At 38.5% G+C, this 19,707-nt stretch overlaps 1 protein-coding gene across 1 annotated transcript in view; it reads right to left on the reverse strand.

Annotated features, from left to right (window-relative positions):
• Positions 1–693: 693 nt before the first annotated feature.
• Positions 694–19,707, reverse strand: part of man1a1 (mannosidase, alpha, class 1A, member 1) — an 85,007-nt gene continuing 65,993 nt past the window's right edge. Inside the window, exons 6-12 of the mRNA XM_057352878.1 lie at positions 18,086–18,209; positions 17,595–17,688; positions 13,427–13,542; positions 10,230–10,449; positions 9,123–9,295; positions 7,811–7,926; positions 694–3,152 (exon numbers count right to left, since the gene is read on the reverse strand). Of these exons, the coding sequence (XP_057208861.1) occupies positions 3,026–3,152; positions 7,811–7,926; positions 9,123–9,295; positions 10,230–10,449; positions 13,427–13,542; positions 17,595–17,688; positions 18,086–18,209 (970 nt within the window). The 3' untranslated portion in view covers positions 694–3,025. The remainder of the gene's footprint in view (positions 3,153–7,810; positions 7,927–9,122; positions 9,296–10,229; positions 10,450–13,426; positions 13,543–17,594; positions 17,689–18,085; positions 18,210–19,707) is intronic.

The raw sequence follows: 19,707 nt of genomic DNA on the forward strand, positions 1-19,707 counted from the left end.
GAACGGGGTGAATTGTAAAAATATATTTGAATCTGTACAGTTTTCTTATGGGAGTCACAACCGTATTCTACAAATTGATTCACTGAGGTTATTGTAAATGACTTAAAATTTAAACTAACATTTCAGTTTACTTCACTTCAATTAAATATTGCCCTACATTTTTTTTTGACATTTTTATACTAAACAAACTGAATTAAGTTTAAGCTGGAGCACTAAAATGATTATTTTTAAAATAAATAAAACTAAACAAACAAAAAAAAAACACTCACAAAGCAAAAAATAAATAAATAGGCTAATAAAATGATAAAAGCAAAAAATTGCTAAAATATTTCTGGAATTCGCACTAATTTACAAATTTGAAAATATGCGTCCTGCTTCATTGTACTGTACACTTAACAAAACATAGTAGGATTTACACAATTTTTAATACTTGTTTAATTAATTTAATAAATGTGACTAATTTGCTTAATTTTTTGCACACAGTTTTCTAAGTAAATTTACTTACATTTTTTGTGTCAAGTTTTTGCAACAAAACAAAACTGCAAAAACTTGCCACAACTTCTTGTAAAAGTAAATTTACTTAAAAAAATGCAAAAATTACCTAAATAAACAAAATATTAAGTAAATCCTACTCGTTTTTCTTTACTGTAGTCGCTCTCATTCCAGTTCAGTAAAAACACACACTTAACTCACTTATATTAAAAGATCGTTTTATTCACAATTGAAGTGTAACAAATATAGTTTATCAAAATCTTTTGCTGCTCTTTAATATAATTTATTACATAAGATCAATGAGATTCATATAAATGATGGCTGGCATTGTGCCAGAATGAAATATGTACAATTAAGAAAAAAACAATAAAACCAAACGACAAATTCCGACAAAATAAATTGCATATATAGTAAAGAAAAAAATCAGACTATGTGCAATGGAATGATTATCAGCAATATTGTACAGTTACATTTCCGAGGTGGTTTCACGAAGAAATAACAAAAGACAAGAATCACAAACTAAAAAGGCATTTGCTATGCAAGATCATCAACACAATATTTAATCAACAATTTTTTTAAATCCAGAATTCTGAAAAGCACATCTTCTATTCTGCGAGGAAACGTCTGCCTCCGAAGAGCAGCTGTGGATTCTTACCGCTACGATGCAAACTCACAGCTTGAGGAATCACGTGAACTAAACAGACGACACGAAGTGCAAGTTCGCGCTAATCCGCTCTATAGCTAAACGTCGTTTAGAGTGGGTGTATCGTGAATACAGTGAATGCCATGTCCTATCTACAGTGTGTCACAGTGTTTTTTTGCATGACAGGCCTCCCTGGAGCTCCAGGCTCATGACGTTACTTTCATGTATGGTTCCTTTGCTGTTCAGTAGCATTCCAAAAAATACCATGTCAAGTGTTTCAATCGTTCTAGAAGGTATTTCTTATGAAAAAATATCACTTTATCCACCAGTATAATACATCATCCATGAAATGCATCGCCATTGGTTAAAGCTAAACGGCCACGCCTACTCACATACTAGCCAAGCAGGGTGGTTCAATTCTACCCAGATGTGAATATTTGTGGGCTTGGTTTTAGGAACACTGCCTTAAAGAAGTGTCACAGGACAACATGAGAACAAAAGACGAGGTGTGGCATCCAATCGCATCAGCAGCAGCCTCACTCCACAACTAACCAATCACACTGAAGCAACAGGAAACCTGTCATCAAGCATGTCTTTCCATGCAAACCTCATATCAGAGGTTTCATACATAGATTAAGAATTAGTATATTCCACCATGAATCGTAATACAGTCATTTCTTGTGTAATGAATGTAGTGTATGTATTGTTCCTATGGGATGTACATATATATATATATATGCATACCGGCGTGCGAGATCCACCAGCGTGACACGTCCTCGTCTTTTCCTATTAGTGTCCAGTGTAGTGGTCTGCTTTGTTTTCCTTCCGGGATGTCCTCCAGTAAAACCCTTATATATTTTCACCAGGGTGAACCCAAATATATTGAATCATGTTTTTTGTGCTTTCGTATTAAAATAAACATTAAACAAACGAATTGATAAAATCATAAAATCACAACAACTAGGCCAAAATATGATTCACATTTGGTGGTACATTCATCATACAGATATTTCCTCCCCGTTTGACGGATGCTGCCCGTGTCTTCCCAACACCCTCCGAGAGATACAGAAAGATCTAAGCAACTTCGCAAAGCTCCCTGCCCTCTACAAGTAATAAATTAACACATAGCACTCTTATTTTACACATGTAGGAGAAAAAGTCTCTGCTTCCGATGGTGAAGTAAACAAAACACATTTTGTACACATTTTTCAGCAACGTTCAATGCAAGCTAATGGGAAGAAGTAAAAACTCCAACGATTCACGCGTCCACAGCAGTTCCAGAAAGAATGTGCGAGGGCCGACACGCTCGGACACACGTAAATGCAGACGGCGAAAATCAATTCAATAGTTTGACTAACGTTACGTTTATCAAGACTAAAAGGCACTAGTTGACTTTGTTTCACTACCTTGCTGCCACATAAAGCCCCGAACCAAAACCAAACAAGCGATTTTAAACAAAACGACAGCAAGAGCAACAACAAAAGTTGAGCAACTTTCTCACATCCTCGCTCAAATACGACGCAAAAAACGAAAAACGACGCTTGAATTACCTATGGCTTTTTTTATAGTGTGAGAGAGGGCGGTGGAAAACATTTGGTCTCCTCACAGAGGAGATACGGTCCTTCCGGTCTCTGCGACTCAGAGATGTGACCAAAGCGTCGGGGACAAAGAGAGGATGGAGGCGGCATGCAGAATCCCGTCATCGGAGATAGCGGAGGACAATCAGCCAGGGGTAAGCGCTCCGGGACTGAGGCTTGTGACAGGAGACCTGAAGCTCCAGGAGGTCAGGACGTCTCCAGCCACAGTGGGACTCTGAGTTCATATCTCTCACCCAATGCCAGAGCACGTCCAGGAAGTCACGTTTCGTTGGAGCTTCGGGAAGGTTTGGGGTTACTTGAGATGATTGGTTAACTCCGGACTCGGTTTCTTAATGACGGGAAGAGGATGGGCTTCCGTGTTGAACACCCAGTGCTCGAGGGCCAAGTGATCGTCATCAGAGAACAGCAGATACAGATACCTGTAAAAAAGAAAAAATGAAAGTTACTTTAATATGGAGTTAAATCACCGAGATTGCTCATTTTTTTAATTTAAAAAACATCAAAGTTAGAGACTATGTGAAAACTGGATTGCTTGTGGATTGTTGAACCCAAACTGTGATGTTCTGTTCCCTAAATATAATCCGTTCATGGGATTTTATGTTCGTTTATAGTTATATACTGTATTAGAAAAGCTTAGCTCTCTGCAATCTGTGGTAATAATTATTATGAGCAACGACACCTAATCGTCTCATATTAAAGCACGATGAACGAATATTTACTTCGCAAACAACACAAGAGCATCTCAAGACCGTCTCTGCCAGGCAAAGAGCTTACAAGACAATGTAAATAAACGATGAAGATATAAAACTACAAAACGTTACGCTTCCTTTGGCTGAGAAAGTAACCTTTGTTAGTAGTGGCCGACTGCCACGGCTCGAGGAGGTGAAGACCATAAATTAGACCCAAAAGCAGCAACAACAACATCAACAACGAAAACTGCTTGGAAGATGCATCTTTATTTGGAAAGCCGGGTGACACTCGTTAAAAATGACAAGACTATAAAGTTCGCAGGAGGCAGTGATGCTGACACCCGCTTCCTGATGAAGCTGTGACCTTGATAATACGTTTTCCAACCCCTCCCCAGGGGACGTGCATTGGCTGGAGATTCATAGAGGGACGTATCTGCTGATGAAAGACTCTTCTATGAAAATGAAAGCGGTTGACCTCAGGTCTCAGGAAATACTTCAAGCTGAATCACGCACGGATGGAACGCTGCTGGACGCATGAACTGGATTTGTACTCACCATTCGAGTTGTTCCAAATCTGTCTAAATGTCTTTGTTTTGATGAACACAGAGAAAGATATTTGGAAGAATGCTTGTAACCAAACAGTTCTTGGCCACCATTGACGAGCATTGTAGGAAAAATGACAATGGTATTCCAAAGTGTACACTTTTCACAATATCTTCTTTTGCGTTCAACAAAGAAAGTTATAAAGCGATTTTTCCTACTATGGTAGTCAATGGTGGCCGAGAACTACCATACGGTTGTTCATGGTTGTGTTCTATACCTGCAATGCATTGAAGTCCCTAATAAATTCTGTCCCGTTTGTGTGGCTATAAATAAAGATAACACACCTCAAGACTGAACCAGCAACTATCAGGGAATCCGCTCTTGGCCTTCACCCCGCGAGTGCTTTTAGATGAACAAATCTGTCCCACTGTAAATGTATTTGGAGTCGTCAGCATGGGTTTTTGGGCTCCGGGAGCGAATATAAACGGTTGCGTGTGTAGTGGACTGAAATAAGAATGTTAAAAAACATCGCATTGCCCACAAACGCATTTCTGCCAACAGGATCCTCTGATCCCTGAGCCCGCCAGACAGTCTCGCTCTCTGGAAGAATCGTTACTTAATACGCACTTATTGTGCAAGAGGGCGGACACGAGCCCGAAGCAACAACAGCCTGAGAAACACAAGCAGAATAAGAACGTGGGAAAAACTAAAAGTTGTCTGCTGTCTTACAGAAATACTAACTTTCTCCGTGTGTGTGTGCTGTGTTACACCCAGCCAAAAGGCCAAGTACTCCTCCAGAGTATTAAAGACAGTGGTTTCCTTTTAAAACACAATCAAATAAGCTTGGACTAAGAAACCAGAAAGCCTATTATGACCTCACAAGCGTTTGGCTCCATACGGTATAAAAGATATTCACTCTCGTCTCTCATTCATTGCGCTCATTCATCTGTGTCTCCAATGATAAATGTGGAACAGCAGGTGACTCCATGACGGACTTCTAAGCATCACAGTCTTTCTATCGCTGTCACTTTACCTTGACACTAAAGACTGCGGCTCTGACAGTGACACGGGCTCCATTCACAACGTTCTGCTTCCCTTTGCTATAGTCTCTTCCTCTTTCAACATGCCAACAGACCACTCGCAGGCCGTCTAATTCACTCATATAACTGCAAGATGTAATCTGACAGTCTGATTTTTCTGCCATTTCTAGACCACAGGTTGTTATAATCTTACGAAGCAACGGACACTGGAATACCCAAAATGTAAATCAAATCTTTGCTAGTATCTACAGCCGTGGAAAAATTAAGAGACTATTCCAAATTTCCAATTCAAATCAGCATTTCGAGACGTATTGTGGCCATTCCAGTCCAGGCAATGTCATCCAACAGCAATGTAAAAGACTGACAGCATGACAAGACACATACAAACTGAGGTTGAGGTTATAACGTAAACATTTTTTTTGTAACTTTTCTTGAATACATGTACAGATATTACTGTTATTGCTTATGAAAGTGATTACGATCTTGTTTTCTTTGCAGTATTTTTGAGGTCTGAGAAAAATACAAAGCATCTTTTCTGGTATTTTCACCTGTTTCTCCAGTTTTCATTCTCTGCAAATAAATGCAAATAGAAACAATATATTTTTTTTATTTGGAAGAAATATTGTTAGAAGTTCACAGAATGAAACAAAATGATCATTTTACCTAAACGCATACCTATAAATAGTAAATTCAGAAAAACTGAAAATAAAGTTGAAATTAAATGAAAAAAAATGTTGTGGCTGTATATTCTATACATGTGCATATAGAGTACATTTACATATCACTGCTGTCCTTCTGAAAGGTTAAATCTCCATATTTTGTGATTTTTATTATTATTAGTCACCCTTTACGTTTGTTAATGGGTTTTGCAAATATCTAACCAATACAAAGTATTCAAAAGTACTTTAAAACAAAGTTTTTAATCATTTTAAAAGTATAGTGTTTTTCCATTTCCTGAAAAATGAATTTGGACACCCAAGGTTTCGGACGAACAGCGACGATATGCTCTACTAGGTGAACTACAGATACACTTATCAGTAAATACTAATAAGCATAATATCAGGGCTCTAGACTCATTTTTCCCACTGGTCGCACTGGTGCGACTCACTTTCTCAGTTGGTCGCACCAACTTATAATTTGGTCGCACCATTTTTTATACTAATCATATTGACCTTGACCATACCATAATGAATTTCTTTCAAGTTATATATTGGCGATGAAATGATACAAATTATAACCTGTCACTCTTCACAATCCTCTTTCGTTGCCCTCTTTGCAAAAAGGTGTCATTTTGACACTGGCCTTCATTTGCCAGACCTTATTTTTAAATAACAGTCTTTTTATTTTTACCACATTAAATTAAATTGAATAAGCTATCTTAAAACTCAAAAGTAACTCGGAACTAAATTATTATACATGTACTTTACTACGTAAAGTACATTGTCGTTAATAAAATTTAAACACTAAATCTTACTAATCTTACACCCTTGTTAAATGGTCTAAGCACGCTTGTGTTCTGGGGTATCGGAATATGACATCAATTATCCGTCAGAGCGTTTTAAAAGCATATGGCGCAGAGTCTGCCCCGCGATGCTTTTATGCCTTTCGGTCTGCGCAACACCAAATGAAGTCAAACGCACACTTTAGTTGGTGACAGAGGGAGTGCACGAGCTCTCTGCTCGCTCTTTCCTGCACTTATCACAAGCGCGTCATTCACCACTCATAAATTACATTAAATGTTCAAATAAATCTTTGGCGGGGCAACTCGCACCAATGCGACCCTGTGCAATTTTACCTCGCACGTTATAAAAAAACGATTGCATTTGCGACTATTTTAGTTGCAGTCTAGATGCCTGTAATATGCTTTGTTTTTAGAGTTACAGATAATCAGTATCTCAAATACATTTTCAGCAAAGTCTGGCCTTGTAAAACTCAACAAAAGTAAAAGATTTAAAGCTGAAAACATGTTGGACTAAGGGCTCACTTTTGTACACGGGGCAAAAGGTGACGACACTAAATCTCAATGCTTTAACAACCTGCCGAGAAAAACTGTAGAAAACATTCCACTGAACTAAAAACGTCTGTCACATGAAAACTAAAAATAAAGCTGAAATCTAAGTTTGATGAAAGCAGAGTTGACATTGTGAGCTGAGTGTCACCATTATGTGCTTAACAAACACAGAGATGAAACTAATGAGCCAATAATCTCAAAAGAAAACAGAGGATTGGAAATATTAGCATTAGTCTGGGAGGAGATTTTTTTCGCTCCACACTGTGTGGGTGTACAGTAGCTGTATATCATAAAATCGACATTTGTCTTTACGACGAGTGTGTGATTTGTGAACATGTCGAACCTCTCATTTTATCACACTTCTACACTCTTGGGTTTGAGTAGTTGGCAAAACAACAGATATGAATTGACAGTTTAAAAACACACACACACACACACACACACATATCCAACAATGCTGTTTTCCTCATTCTGATCCTCTTTTATTCTGCATGGAAATTACAATATTTCGTATTTTTGGATGAACTATCCCTTAAAGGTCCAATGTGTAATTTTTGGAGGATCTATTGACAAAAATGCAATATAACACATATAACTATGTCTTCAGAGGTGCACAAAGACCTTACATTATTCCCCTTACATAGAATTCACCATGTTGTTTCTACAGTAGCCCTGGAGTGAGCCGTTGGTCACCACTAGATGTCGCTAAATTTCAAACACTGGACCTTTAAGAGTAGCTTGGCAATTTTAAAGTAATATGAATTTTTCAAGCTGTCTGCGTGTGTAGTACATACTTAAGTGTCTCAGCCAGGAAGAAGCTCTGCTGGACATCATCATGGTTGGGGGTGCTGCCGTAGACGTCCCTCACTCCGCTGTAACCCCCTTCCACCCGACAGTGCGTCTCCAGAGCCTGTGACACACAAATAAACTCACCTGTCAATCTCAAACAAACAACTCTGGCAACGGTCACGTATTTGTTTTGAAGAGACAAGACAATACAAAATAAGAAAAAGAAACTGTGATATGTTTCTTCGGTATTTTGGTTCCAGGATATGGCTCGGGTCCCTGGATTTTTCACCTGCTTTATGATCTGCCAGACAAAGTATGCTTAGAAACGTATTGCATGTCTTTCTTTGACAAGACTCATCATTTGAAGCACAACTAGCACTGTTTGAGTTACGCACTGACATTAAAGGGGTAAGTTCACCCAAAAAAGAAAATTCATCATTTGCTCACCCTCTTGTCACTTCAAACCCATGTGGCTTTCTTTCTTCTGCAGAACACTAAAGAAGATGTTTTGAAGAACGTTGGTAAGCGAACAACAGCGGTACCCATTGACTTGCATTGGTTTTGTGTCCATGCAACAGAAGTGAATGAGTACCGCCATTGTTCGCATACCGACATTCTTCAAAATATCTTCTTTTGTGTTCTGCAGAAGAAAGAAAGGCACACGGGTTTGAAATGACAAGAGGGTGAGCAAATGACGACAGAATTTTAAAGTTAAAGTTAGCACTTTGAACAGAAAATAATCTGGGAAATTTCCTCTCCAAACATTATATACGGAAAATGTAACTACAAAGAGTCTTAGCGTGAGAACATCAATACAGTATTGTGAGGTAGAATTTGACAATACTTTAAAACATTGATTTTCTGTTTCCCACACCTAGTATAATGCACAGTAAAAACCTGAATTATTCCTGTTTATAGCAATAAATGTCAAGCTTTGACAAAGTAGGTTTTTTGGGGAGAAAGAAAAATGAAGCATTTTCTTCTGCAAATGTTGAGCAAGCACATTTTAGTGAAAGAGGAACATGTGGCAGAGAGATAGATTGAGACAGTAGGAACACGCCTGAGGGAGCCAGCCGCATCACATTGGCAATCTGGAGTCATTATGATACAATTACATAGCTCTGAGATGCGAGCCGTCTGTATTGTCTCTAATCCCGCTGTGCTGAAGTGCGGGGACCGTCTGAGGGCAGGGATAAATCCTCACCATGACTCACTGTGTCTGGCCTAAATCCCCTGCCTAATGTGTCGACATGTTTACCAGTCTCGCTCTGTGCAGAAAACATGACATAATAAGTGTTTCCATTCAAGCGCCCTCACCTGTACGGCTTCCCATCCCCACTGTCTGTATTTGGGGTCGTGGGTGAACCTCCACATGTACATGTACGTCTCGATGACTTCCGGCCTCAGAATGAAGTATTTCTCGTTTTGCCGTGTGGCGATGGCCTCCACGCCGCCGTCGAAGCGGAACGCCTCCGGGCCCAGCTTCATACCTGTAACACGCATGTGGACAAAATCATCGTGAAAACTTCCATGTTAACAAGGGATTAGGGGATTATAATGTTTCGGAGATGAACCGAAACGTTTTCTGGACATGGATTAGGGATTGAGTCATAATCTGGACCTTCGGTCATCTGTTTCTGATAAAAACACCTATGTACTATGAACCGGCGGCTGAATATTCTGTGTGTTTTATGAATGTCAGGGAGGATTTGTGAGTGTGCGTGACAGGTTAATAGCACTGGATTTAAGGACCGTCTACAATGGACATGTGACTCTGTTATTGACAGAAGAGATTCACTTATTGGTGAACACTTGGTAATTGTTAAGCACTTGTTAAAAAAATAAAATCACATATTTTGTCAAATGTATTTACTGAACCAATGTTAAAAACTTCATAAATTCATTTTAAAAAGTTTAAAAACCTAAGCTACAATATATGTCATAGTCAACCCCCCCCCAAAAAAATAAAGCCTGTTTTGAGTACTAATAATTGCCTTAATTTATCCAATATAAAGATATATGAAGTGTTTGTTCCAAAAAGAGACAACTTCATTAAAAAAAAAAAATCAAAAATCATGTTATCATGTTTTTATTGTGTTAGTTAGCTGTATTGTTTGAGTTATTATTGCTTAAATCAAAACAAACCAACTGCAGTTTGATTGATATTAATTGGAACGCACAATAAAAAAAACATGTTTTTTGAATTTATTTTAAAACGAAGTTGTCTCTTTTTGGAAAAAAAATGAGTTTTTTTTCTTCATATAGTCCCACAATTTTTAAGCAATAAAATTCCACTACTTTTTATGCCTTTACAGCCATTCTGTATTATTTATTAAGGATTATTCACATTTATTTTTGACCTGAAAAACGATCATTTTTTCTTTAAGCACTACCATAAAAAACATTTGTGGAGTTCCCACTCACTGGTTCGAGCGTACGACTCGTGACACGTCCGGGCGATCTCAGCAGCCAGCTCCATCTGGTTACCCGTCTTATCATCAGGGGCTCCGTCTGCCCCCAAAGCGATCATGCCACCAGCGAAGCACGTCAGGTGACCCATCTTGTGCTCCAGGAGTCCGCCCTTCCATTCTGCGATATACGTCAGCCCTCCGCTTGACTTGCGAATCAAATTCTTTTCAATAGCCTGCGCACAGAAAGCAACCCAGTTTAACTGATATGAACTGAAAATGTCTCTTTAAAGTGATAGTTCACCCCAAAATAAAAATTCTGTCATCATTTACTCACCCTCTTATGATTTCAAACATGTATGACTTTCTTCTGCATAACACAAAAGAAGATATTTTGAAAAATGTTGTCACCATGTTTTTTTTATTCACTTGCATTGGTCTTGTGTCCATACAATAGAAGCGAATGGGGTCCAGTTAACAACATTTTTCAAAATATCTCCTTTTGTGTTCTGCGGATGAAAGACAGTCATGAAGGTTTGAATTGACAAGAGGGTGAGCAAATGAGGACAGAATTTTCATTTCACTAGAAGTTCTTTTTATGTCAATTCTCCCACTTTGTGTTTACTCAATACTGTGTGGGTTGAAAAGAACATTGTTTGCGTTTGTTTGCTTTGTTTGTCTGTCACAAACGGGACGATGAACGCTTCAGAGTGATATCATTCAATCAAAAACGTCATGAGAACAATTCAAGGCCACGGGTTAGGAAGATCAGAGCAGAGATCAGGGTCACAGCTGTGTGCCAGCGCTGTGTTTACAAAACAATCACATACATGAGAAATGAGATCTTTGTCTGTAGAAATGAGTCTCAGTTACCCAAGGCACGTTAGAACTCCCTCTTTTCCTTCATCAGAAACAAATATCGAGTATATAGAATAATACTCATGTCAAAATAGGTAGATTTTTCTACAATGACACAGTTTGCTGTTAAAGGGACAGTTCGCCTTTAAAATAAAAATTCTGTCATTATTTACACACTCGCTTGTCATTTCAAACCTGTATGACTTTCTTACTTCTGCAGAACACAAAAGAAGATATTTTGAAAAATGTTGGTAACAGAAAACCATTGGTTGCCATCGACTAGCATTGGTTTCGTGTCCATACAATAGAAGTCAACGGGGACCAACGGTTTTTGGTTACCGACATTTTTCAAAATATCCTCTTTTGTGTTTTGCCGAAGAAAGAAATCACACAGATTCAAAATGACAACAGGGTGAGTAAATGATGACAGAATTTTTATGTTGAAGGTGAACTATTCCTTTAAGCGGTCTAATTAAGACCTCTGGATTTTTGTGTTCGATTTATAATCCTCTGGCTTAGTAAATAAATTATAGAATCTGAATGTTACATAAAAACAAAGAAACACAAACTGTAAAATAAAACTTCAGCTTGAAAAGGGGTAGTTCTCTCAAAAAATACAATTTTGTCACTATTTACTCACCCTCAAGTCATTCCTGTATGACTGTCTTTCTTCTGCACTAAATATATTTAAAATACACACATATATATACACAACACTAAATATATTTGACAAATATACAGTATTTTGAAGAATGTTGGTAACCAAAAAACATTGACCCTTACTGACATGCATTGTATGGACACAAAACCACCGAGACATCTCTCAAAATATCTTCTTTTGTGTTCATACAGGTTTGGGATGACATGAGGGAGCGTAAATTATGAAAATGTACATTTTTGTGTTTTCAACAAATATGTGGATGGACCTAGTATAAAATAAGCATTCTTTGCAGGTGAGCAATAAAATAAACTTTGCTTTACTTGGATGAGTGGCCACAATTGCAAGTGTGTGTGTGTTTGTAAAGCCAGAGACACTCCTGGGAAACTCCCAGACAGGCGACCAGAGGGAGAGCATTATCGTAGGCAGGTTCAGATGCTCCTCTCTAATGAAATTGAGGATTGAGTTCATGGTCTGTAACAATCAGTCTATACCAGCTTTCTCAAGCTCTCACCTACAGCCCCAGCCGAATCCTGGTGGCAGCACACACACACACTTTACTCTTTACAGAAAATAAAGTGGATGGCATAAGTGGATAGTACGAGGAAATCCGATTCACAACCCAAAGAGCAGCTAAGAACACATTTCTTGATATTCATGCTTAGCAACACAAAAATGTTCAATGCAAACACTATATTGACCTTGGAACAGCTGGAAACTTGAAATAAAAAATAAAACCCTTGAAACAATCACACAGAACAAACACTTCTGTTATTCTATTAAACATACTGAGTCACAGCAGACATAATATTTAATGTGACGTGAATGAGTGGGGTGGTACAAAAGTACAGTCTGTACATCATGTAACGCTGACGTGTACCTGGATTGTTATAAAAATGTTTCCAAATGACAATGGATTAAAAAACACCTCGAAAAAGAAGTTAGATAGGGAATTAGTAACCCAGAACCTTTACATATACAAAGCAGATGCTTTTGTATAAAAATAAATCCAACGATGAATACTTCATCAAAATCAATTCACGCGGAGCAGACATGAGATGTACAACAGTGAAAGAATAGTTCAGCTGTGTTAAATGTTTTGAGAGGTTAACAGAAGTGTTCACAGAAGAAGTTCATCATCGAGGTACAGACTGTACTTCCACCCTGTCATTTTCAACCGTGTGGAATTAAATATGGCATCTATTAGGACCAAAGCAGAGTCAACGCGTACACTACAGGCTGAATACAGTGCTGATTCATGAAACAAATGCAAGTAAAATGTGCTAGAAACAAATTGTCGTTAGCTTATTCACAGCATTTTATTTTTATTTACAGTGGGATTTATTCGCCTTCCTTAACCTTTGCAATTACGCAGACATCTGCACACAACTGTCCCGAGTGCAAATCTGCTTCAAATATTAACTTTTAAATGAATAATCATGATACATTATTGCCTTAACACAGTTCGAGTTTCAGATTTAAACTACCAAAGCTCGACAAGACGTCACAGCAGGTGGAGAAACAAACACTCCCCAGGCTTAAGCATTCCGTATCTTCAATTTCCCGCTGACGGTATCTTCCGTGAACATGGATGTCAACCCTACTGTTGTGTAGTCGGCAACTGCCTGCTCATTTGATCGCACCGCTAGCAGACTGTAGCACCTCTCCTACTGCATGTCTGTAATGGTGGACCTTACCTGCAGGGCATCATAGTAGAGTTTCTTCCCCTCGTCATCGCTTTTGTCTGACATGAGCCAGGCCTTCAGCAGGTACTCGTAGAAACTGTCGCCCAAGCCGCCTACAGAGACGTGATCTGCAACACAACAGAAATGACAGAGGGTTAAACTGAATAACATACATTTTGCTACATAAACAGGTTCTCAGTGCACACACACACACATTTAGGAGACACTTGTCTGTTTAATGGTTGATGAATAATGACCCCAGTAAAAGTCTTGAGATGTGGACTGTTGACTTTGGTGTTGATTTAATTTTGCACAAGCGTTCAAGTTTATTTGTCACTTACATACCTGTTCACAATATGTCATAAGTAGCACGGGTATATTTGTAGCAATAGCTGCCAACAATACATTGCATGGGTCAAAATGATCGATTTTTCTTTTATGCCAAAATTCATTAGGATATTTAGTAAAGATCATGTATCTATGTAAAGCTTAGAATTTCCGCTTTCGGGTTCATCTACAGCGGTAAGCCAACAGAGAGTTACAAACATGTTTCTTCTTAGCAATGGCCTGCTACAGCGCCTCTGACGGACAACTATAAAGGCGATTTTCTCAATATTTCGATTTTTCGCACCCTCAGATTCCAGATTTTAAAGGGGTCATATGGCGTGAACACGTGTTTTTCTGTGTCTTTGGTGTGTTCTAAGTCGCCCATGCATGTATTAGACACGTAAAATTGCAAAAATTAAAGTGTCGGAACAAAAGATGCATTCTATGTAAAAGTGAATGCTCACCCAGACCTGTCTGAAACGCCTCGTGTAACCACACCCCCACAAATCTACGTCAGTTCGTGGTATGATTTGACTAAGACCGCCCAAATGTAATGGCAAGTAAGGTGGGCGTTCCTGTCAGTACAATTGGAACCTGATGTTCCAAATATGGTAAGAGGCGTCACATTTCCTTCACACGCTTGCAGTATTCGACCAATCACTACGCACTGGTTAACTGGCCAATCATAGCACACCTCGCTTTTCAGAGCGATGAGCTTTGTAAAAAATCTGCGTGTTTCAGAGAGGCGGGGCAAAGAGGAGATACAAACATGCACGGTATGTGGAAAATACAGCGTTTATGAACCTTATATCGTGTACACACATTGCATTACATCTAAAACAAACCATAATATTCGTTTTAGCCGTGTCATACGACCCCTTTAAAATAGTTGTTTCTCCGCCAAATATTGTACTATCCAAACAGACTTTATGTCACAGGAAAGCTTATTTCTTCAGCTTTCAGATGATGTTTAAATCAATTGAAAGATTGACCCTTATGACTGGCTTTGTGGTCCAGGGTCACATATGATATATCACGAAAATCCTTTGTTCAACACTCTCCCCAAAGTATGCAATAAAATGATAAACATTGTAAAAGTAAGAAGAAGCAAAAGAACGGAATCTGAAAAACTTAAGATAAAAAAACTGAAAAGAATTGAAACAAACCTCAGGAGTGACATAACATCACACCAAACAATAATGTGAAAGACTGAGAGAATGCAGACAAATGAAAGTTGTGAAAAATAATCATTTTGGAACTTATCCTAAAATACATGTGAAAACATTAGTAATGTTTATTAAAACATTAAACATTCTTTGCTGTATTTAAGATGTGCAAATATTGAATATTTTGACCAGTCTCTCCGGTTTTCATTTTCTGCAAATAAATGCAAATAAAAAACAATATTTTTATTTGAAACTTGGGAGAAATGTTGTCACAGTTCACAGAATGAAACAAAAATGATAATTTGACTTAAACACATACCTATATATAGTAAATTCAACTGAAATCAATCTTTCCACAGTTGTACTGTGTATATATACACATGCTTACACATGTGAATATACTGTACATAAATATTAAATGCTGTAAAAGAATGACAGATGTAGCTTGACATGAAAGACGCATTACAAATCATTTTTTAAGTTTGGCACCTACAACCTGTGAGGGCTACTAGACAAATCTTCAACCACTAAACCATCCTACCATCCATTTACAATAATACAATAAATAAAAAGTCTGTTATGCAATCTTTAGCTCAGGAATCGTACCACAGAATACCGGTGTGAATAAAGAGAAAACAAATGTGTGTGTGTTTCCAGGTGGCACGCCCAAACGTGCAGGTCATTCGGTGCTGTCCACTTCACTGTTTGTGAGAGATGAGAATCTGGGGGTCTGGGAGCAGTTGTGTGAATGTCTGATTGATGATCAGACTTCATGAATATTTATACCTCATTAAACACTTGTTTGTGTGATAGATATGTCAAGAGAAATCGAGCTACGGTGCAGACAACCGTAAAAACGCGCTTCCGAGTAGCACCAAGACTAGTGTTTTCTCTGATATATAGACAGCAGACAGGCAGAAAAGAGAGGGAGAAAAAAGATGGTAGAACATAAAAGATTGTCCTTTCATTAAGGTCAGCCCTTGAGCTACTAGCCCCTCGACGAGACAACTGACCCATATGGAAAGCCCTTCAAGACTGTTCTTGGCGACTCGTGTGCGGCACAAATCCTGACAGCTATTTTTAAATGCACGTTATCATCTCGTCTCCCTGTGGCCGGCTGCCATCTCTGATCATCTTTGCCTACGATCTTCTAAACAAACGCATTTTTGTTAAAGCGATCTTGCTCCGATGCACGTAAAGAAACCTCGTTTCAGACCATTACATTCTGACAGCTCAAAAGCCTCTCGTTTCGCTCTCCGGCCGCGTTCGTCTGTCAGAACGCACTCTTGCGCTATTCTGACTACACGCGCTGCGGCGTCTTTGTTCTCCTGCGGCTTTTCATCATCGGCGCCGGCGTCAACGCTGACCATGAACACTGCGCTTCTTCTCGGACTAAAAAGCCAATAAATGCCCCAGAGCGAGGACGTCTAACGCAGGCCTGAGTGAAGTCGCATCTCAGCTGCGCGAGGAGGAGAGTCTTATTGCATATTTAATCCTGCATGGACGATGAAATTCGAAAAGTGCGTGGAGACGCAACATTATTGTTTTAGCGATACCAGCTCTAGATATTCATCTAAAAATTCCAACAAAAAAACAGTAAAGGTAAGAAACAAAGACAGATGATCTAAAAGCAGAACCAGGTATATTTGGTTCTCTCTCTGCAAACCGCTAATGCAGTTAAACGTCTAGTGTAGGAAATTTAGCAGCATCTAGCTCACTCCACCCTTTAGAAACACCACGGTGGCTGACACGGGACTAAGATGTTGTCACGTTTTCGCTTCATTGCCGAAGGAGATAATGGCGGTGTGTGTAGTAAAAACATAACGCTTCATTATGTAAGGTCTTTATACACCTCTGAAGACATAGTTATGTACTTTATATATTGTATTACATTTCTGTCAATAGATCCTCCAAATAATTACACATTGGACCAGTACAACCTTCTACTTCATTCAACTCAATAACCTAACAGAGGTATCAAACACGCACACCAACGATTTCGTTTAGTCTCCGTCAGTCAAAGGCAAATACTGTATTCTCTGGGATTCTAATGTCATCATAGGAAATCAGTAAGAGATGGAGTTGTGTTTACGAAACAGCTCCCTATCTGTAAGAGAAGCACTTGAAAATCAATTCCATGAAGTGAAAGCGTTTCGCTGGACGTCTGATGGAAAAAGATGATTGAGCTAAATCATTGTAATCATGACTGCTTCAATTGGACATTTCAGGAAAAACATACCGTCACCTAGAGATTATTATATATGCGTGTTTCGGAACGCTGCTGAATCTGCAATGGCGTTACAAAAAGAGTCGTGTACAAGCAAATTGTATCTGACGAGAGGAAGGTTCGGCGCTGCCAAATAATATACTGAAAATAAACAAACCTACTGCATGCTGTTTAATTCACAAGCACATCGTGTGATTGTTTCAGTTCATTTTAAGGCCTGATTCGCACTTCGCGTCTAAAACTGCGCGGAAAACGCAGTTGAACAATTTCCATCTCAATGTGGCGCCGACGCATCTAGAAAAATTTACGCGCTGCACTGCGCCCCCTATTTGCAAGCGTCTACATTTAAAATAACGAATATGTGCGCGGAAAAGACGCGAAATGTGAATCGGGCCTAATGATTCACAACTGCTTAGCATTTCTTAAAAAGCTGTATGTGTGTATTGTGTTTTTAACTTACGTTGGCCCCACTGTCCGCTGTTTGGGTTCAGGTAATTGGGGTACAATCCTTGAGGTTTGTCCAGGCGATTCAGCACTTTCCTAATATTCATTACCTGCAACGGCAAGACAAACAATTGTTTACGCCTTGGCAAAACACGAGCGCAGCTATTAGAAACGCTGTAAATATGGCCTTTTTGATACGGCTGATGTCTTCTTTGCGGAGACGGGACTCATAAATCCACAGACTAGGTCACTTTCACAGTTTGTACAGCCTCATTCAGAGAGTAATAGTGTCATTTGTCTTGTTTCTATATTGCAGGTCAGGTCAGCCGATTCATTTCACAAGACCGCATAAGAAAGCCTCAGTGTTACTGCTTGGGTTGTGAGCGGAGGTCAAACCGGGTGACTGTGGTCACTCTTGTTACGTACTGCAGTTCAGATATAGTTCAGTCAGTGTGGAAAAAGGTCTTTAATGTGCCGCAGAGGCGTAACGCATGAACTAGCGCTCACCTTCTCAGCAAATATAGGCCTCCCGGAAAGTGCGCTGAGGTGCATAAACTCCAAATGCAACGTCCCGTACTCAGCGAGAATACTGCTTCCTCCTGACGCCCATGGCCAGTTTCTGCCTATCCCACTACATGAGGAGAGAGAAAAAGGAAGAGATATAAGTCGTGTATCTGTAATGCAATTTATGATTAATCAAATTTCAACACATTCCCCAATGAACATACGTACAGCCGCGGAAAACAATTCCAAATTTTCATTTCAAATCAGCATTTCTAGATGTATTGTGGCCATTCCAGACTCCAGTGTATGTTGTATTTCAACAAAATCAAACCTCAGGAGTGACAAAGTCATCCAACAGCAATGTGAAAGACTGACAGCATGACAAGACGCACGAAAACTGGATAAAAATGATCACGTTAAAATGTAAAGATTATAAAAGATTATCACATTAAAAAATATTTTTGAACTTTTCCTAAATACATGTACAAATATTACTGTTGTATTGCTTAAAAGTGAATATGAACTTTCATTTCATGAACTTTTCTTTGCAGTATTTGAGGTCTGAAAATACAGACGCATCTTTTCTGTTATTTTGACCTGTTTCTCCAGCTTTCATTTTCTGCAAATAAATGCAAACAGAAACAATATTTGTATTTAAAATATTGTAGTTAATATTGTATTTATTGTATATCGTAGTTAATATTTGTATTTGAAATTTGGTAAAAATATATTAGTAGTAGTTCTCAGAATAAAGCAAAATCAATAATTTACCTAAACGCATACGTATAAATAGTACATTTTAAAACCAGAAAAACAGTCTCTGAAATGATCTCTTAATTTTTTCCGTGGCTGCATATTCAAAGATGACCCTATTTGGTTTTATTTTGCAAGATGTGTAAACCTTTCGAAATACATATTGCTTTGACAATCTGTAATCAAAATGTAACTTAATAACTTTCTTCAGCTATCCACCGACTTCTTTTCTGCTGATAACTGGATGTGAAAATAAAACAATAAATCAATCATATTCTGCCATATGCTTTAACACGTCACATAACAATCCAATCAAGCACTGGTGGATAAAATGATACATTACTGTATATAAATCATATAAAACACATCACATTAAATACATTAAACACAGTGAGCAAAGTTGGCAAGTGAATTCACTTTCACAGTTTTAAAAGCCATCTCTTTATTTACTCATGTTTGCGGACTTATGATCTGTTACAATTCACAGTTTATTTAAACTTAAATTAATCCGATGAAATCATTACACAGCTGCCATGCTGATTTCATGGCCTTATTTTACTTAGTGCTCATGTTTTCCTTCAACTCCTCTTACGATCAGAGCATCTTTATTGACTTTTAGTGACACTGGACTCAACTAAAAGTTGACAAGCTGTATTAAACTCTTTAAGATGTCTCCTGGCCAGCTGTTACTCCAACATCACCCGCCTGCAGATCTGCCCTATGTGGGCCTCTGTGTCGATGGCAATTATTAAGATTAATTACTTCTCTGTAATAGCACGTAATCACGGTTTTACAAGACCGACACCCTCCACTTTACTTTTACAGCTTCATTGTACAAAACAGACTGCGAAGGATTTTAAAGTCATTACGAC

This window comes from Triplophysa rosa, linkage group LG15, assembly GCF_024868665.1.
Source record: "Triplophysa rosa linkage group LG15, Trosa_1v2, whole genome shotgun sequence".
Taxonomy (NCBI): Eukaryota; Metazoa; Chordata; class Actinopteri; order Cypriniformes; family Nemacheilidae; genus Triplophysa; species Triplophysa rosa.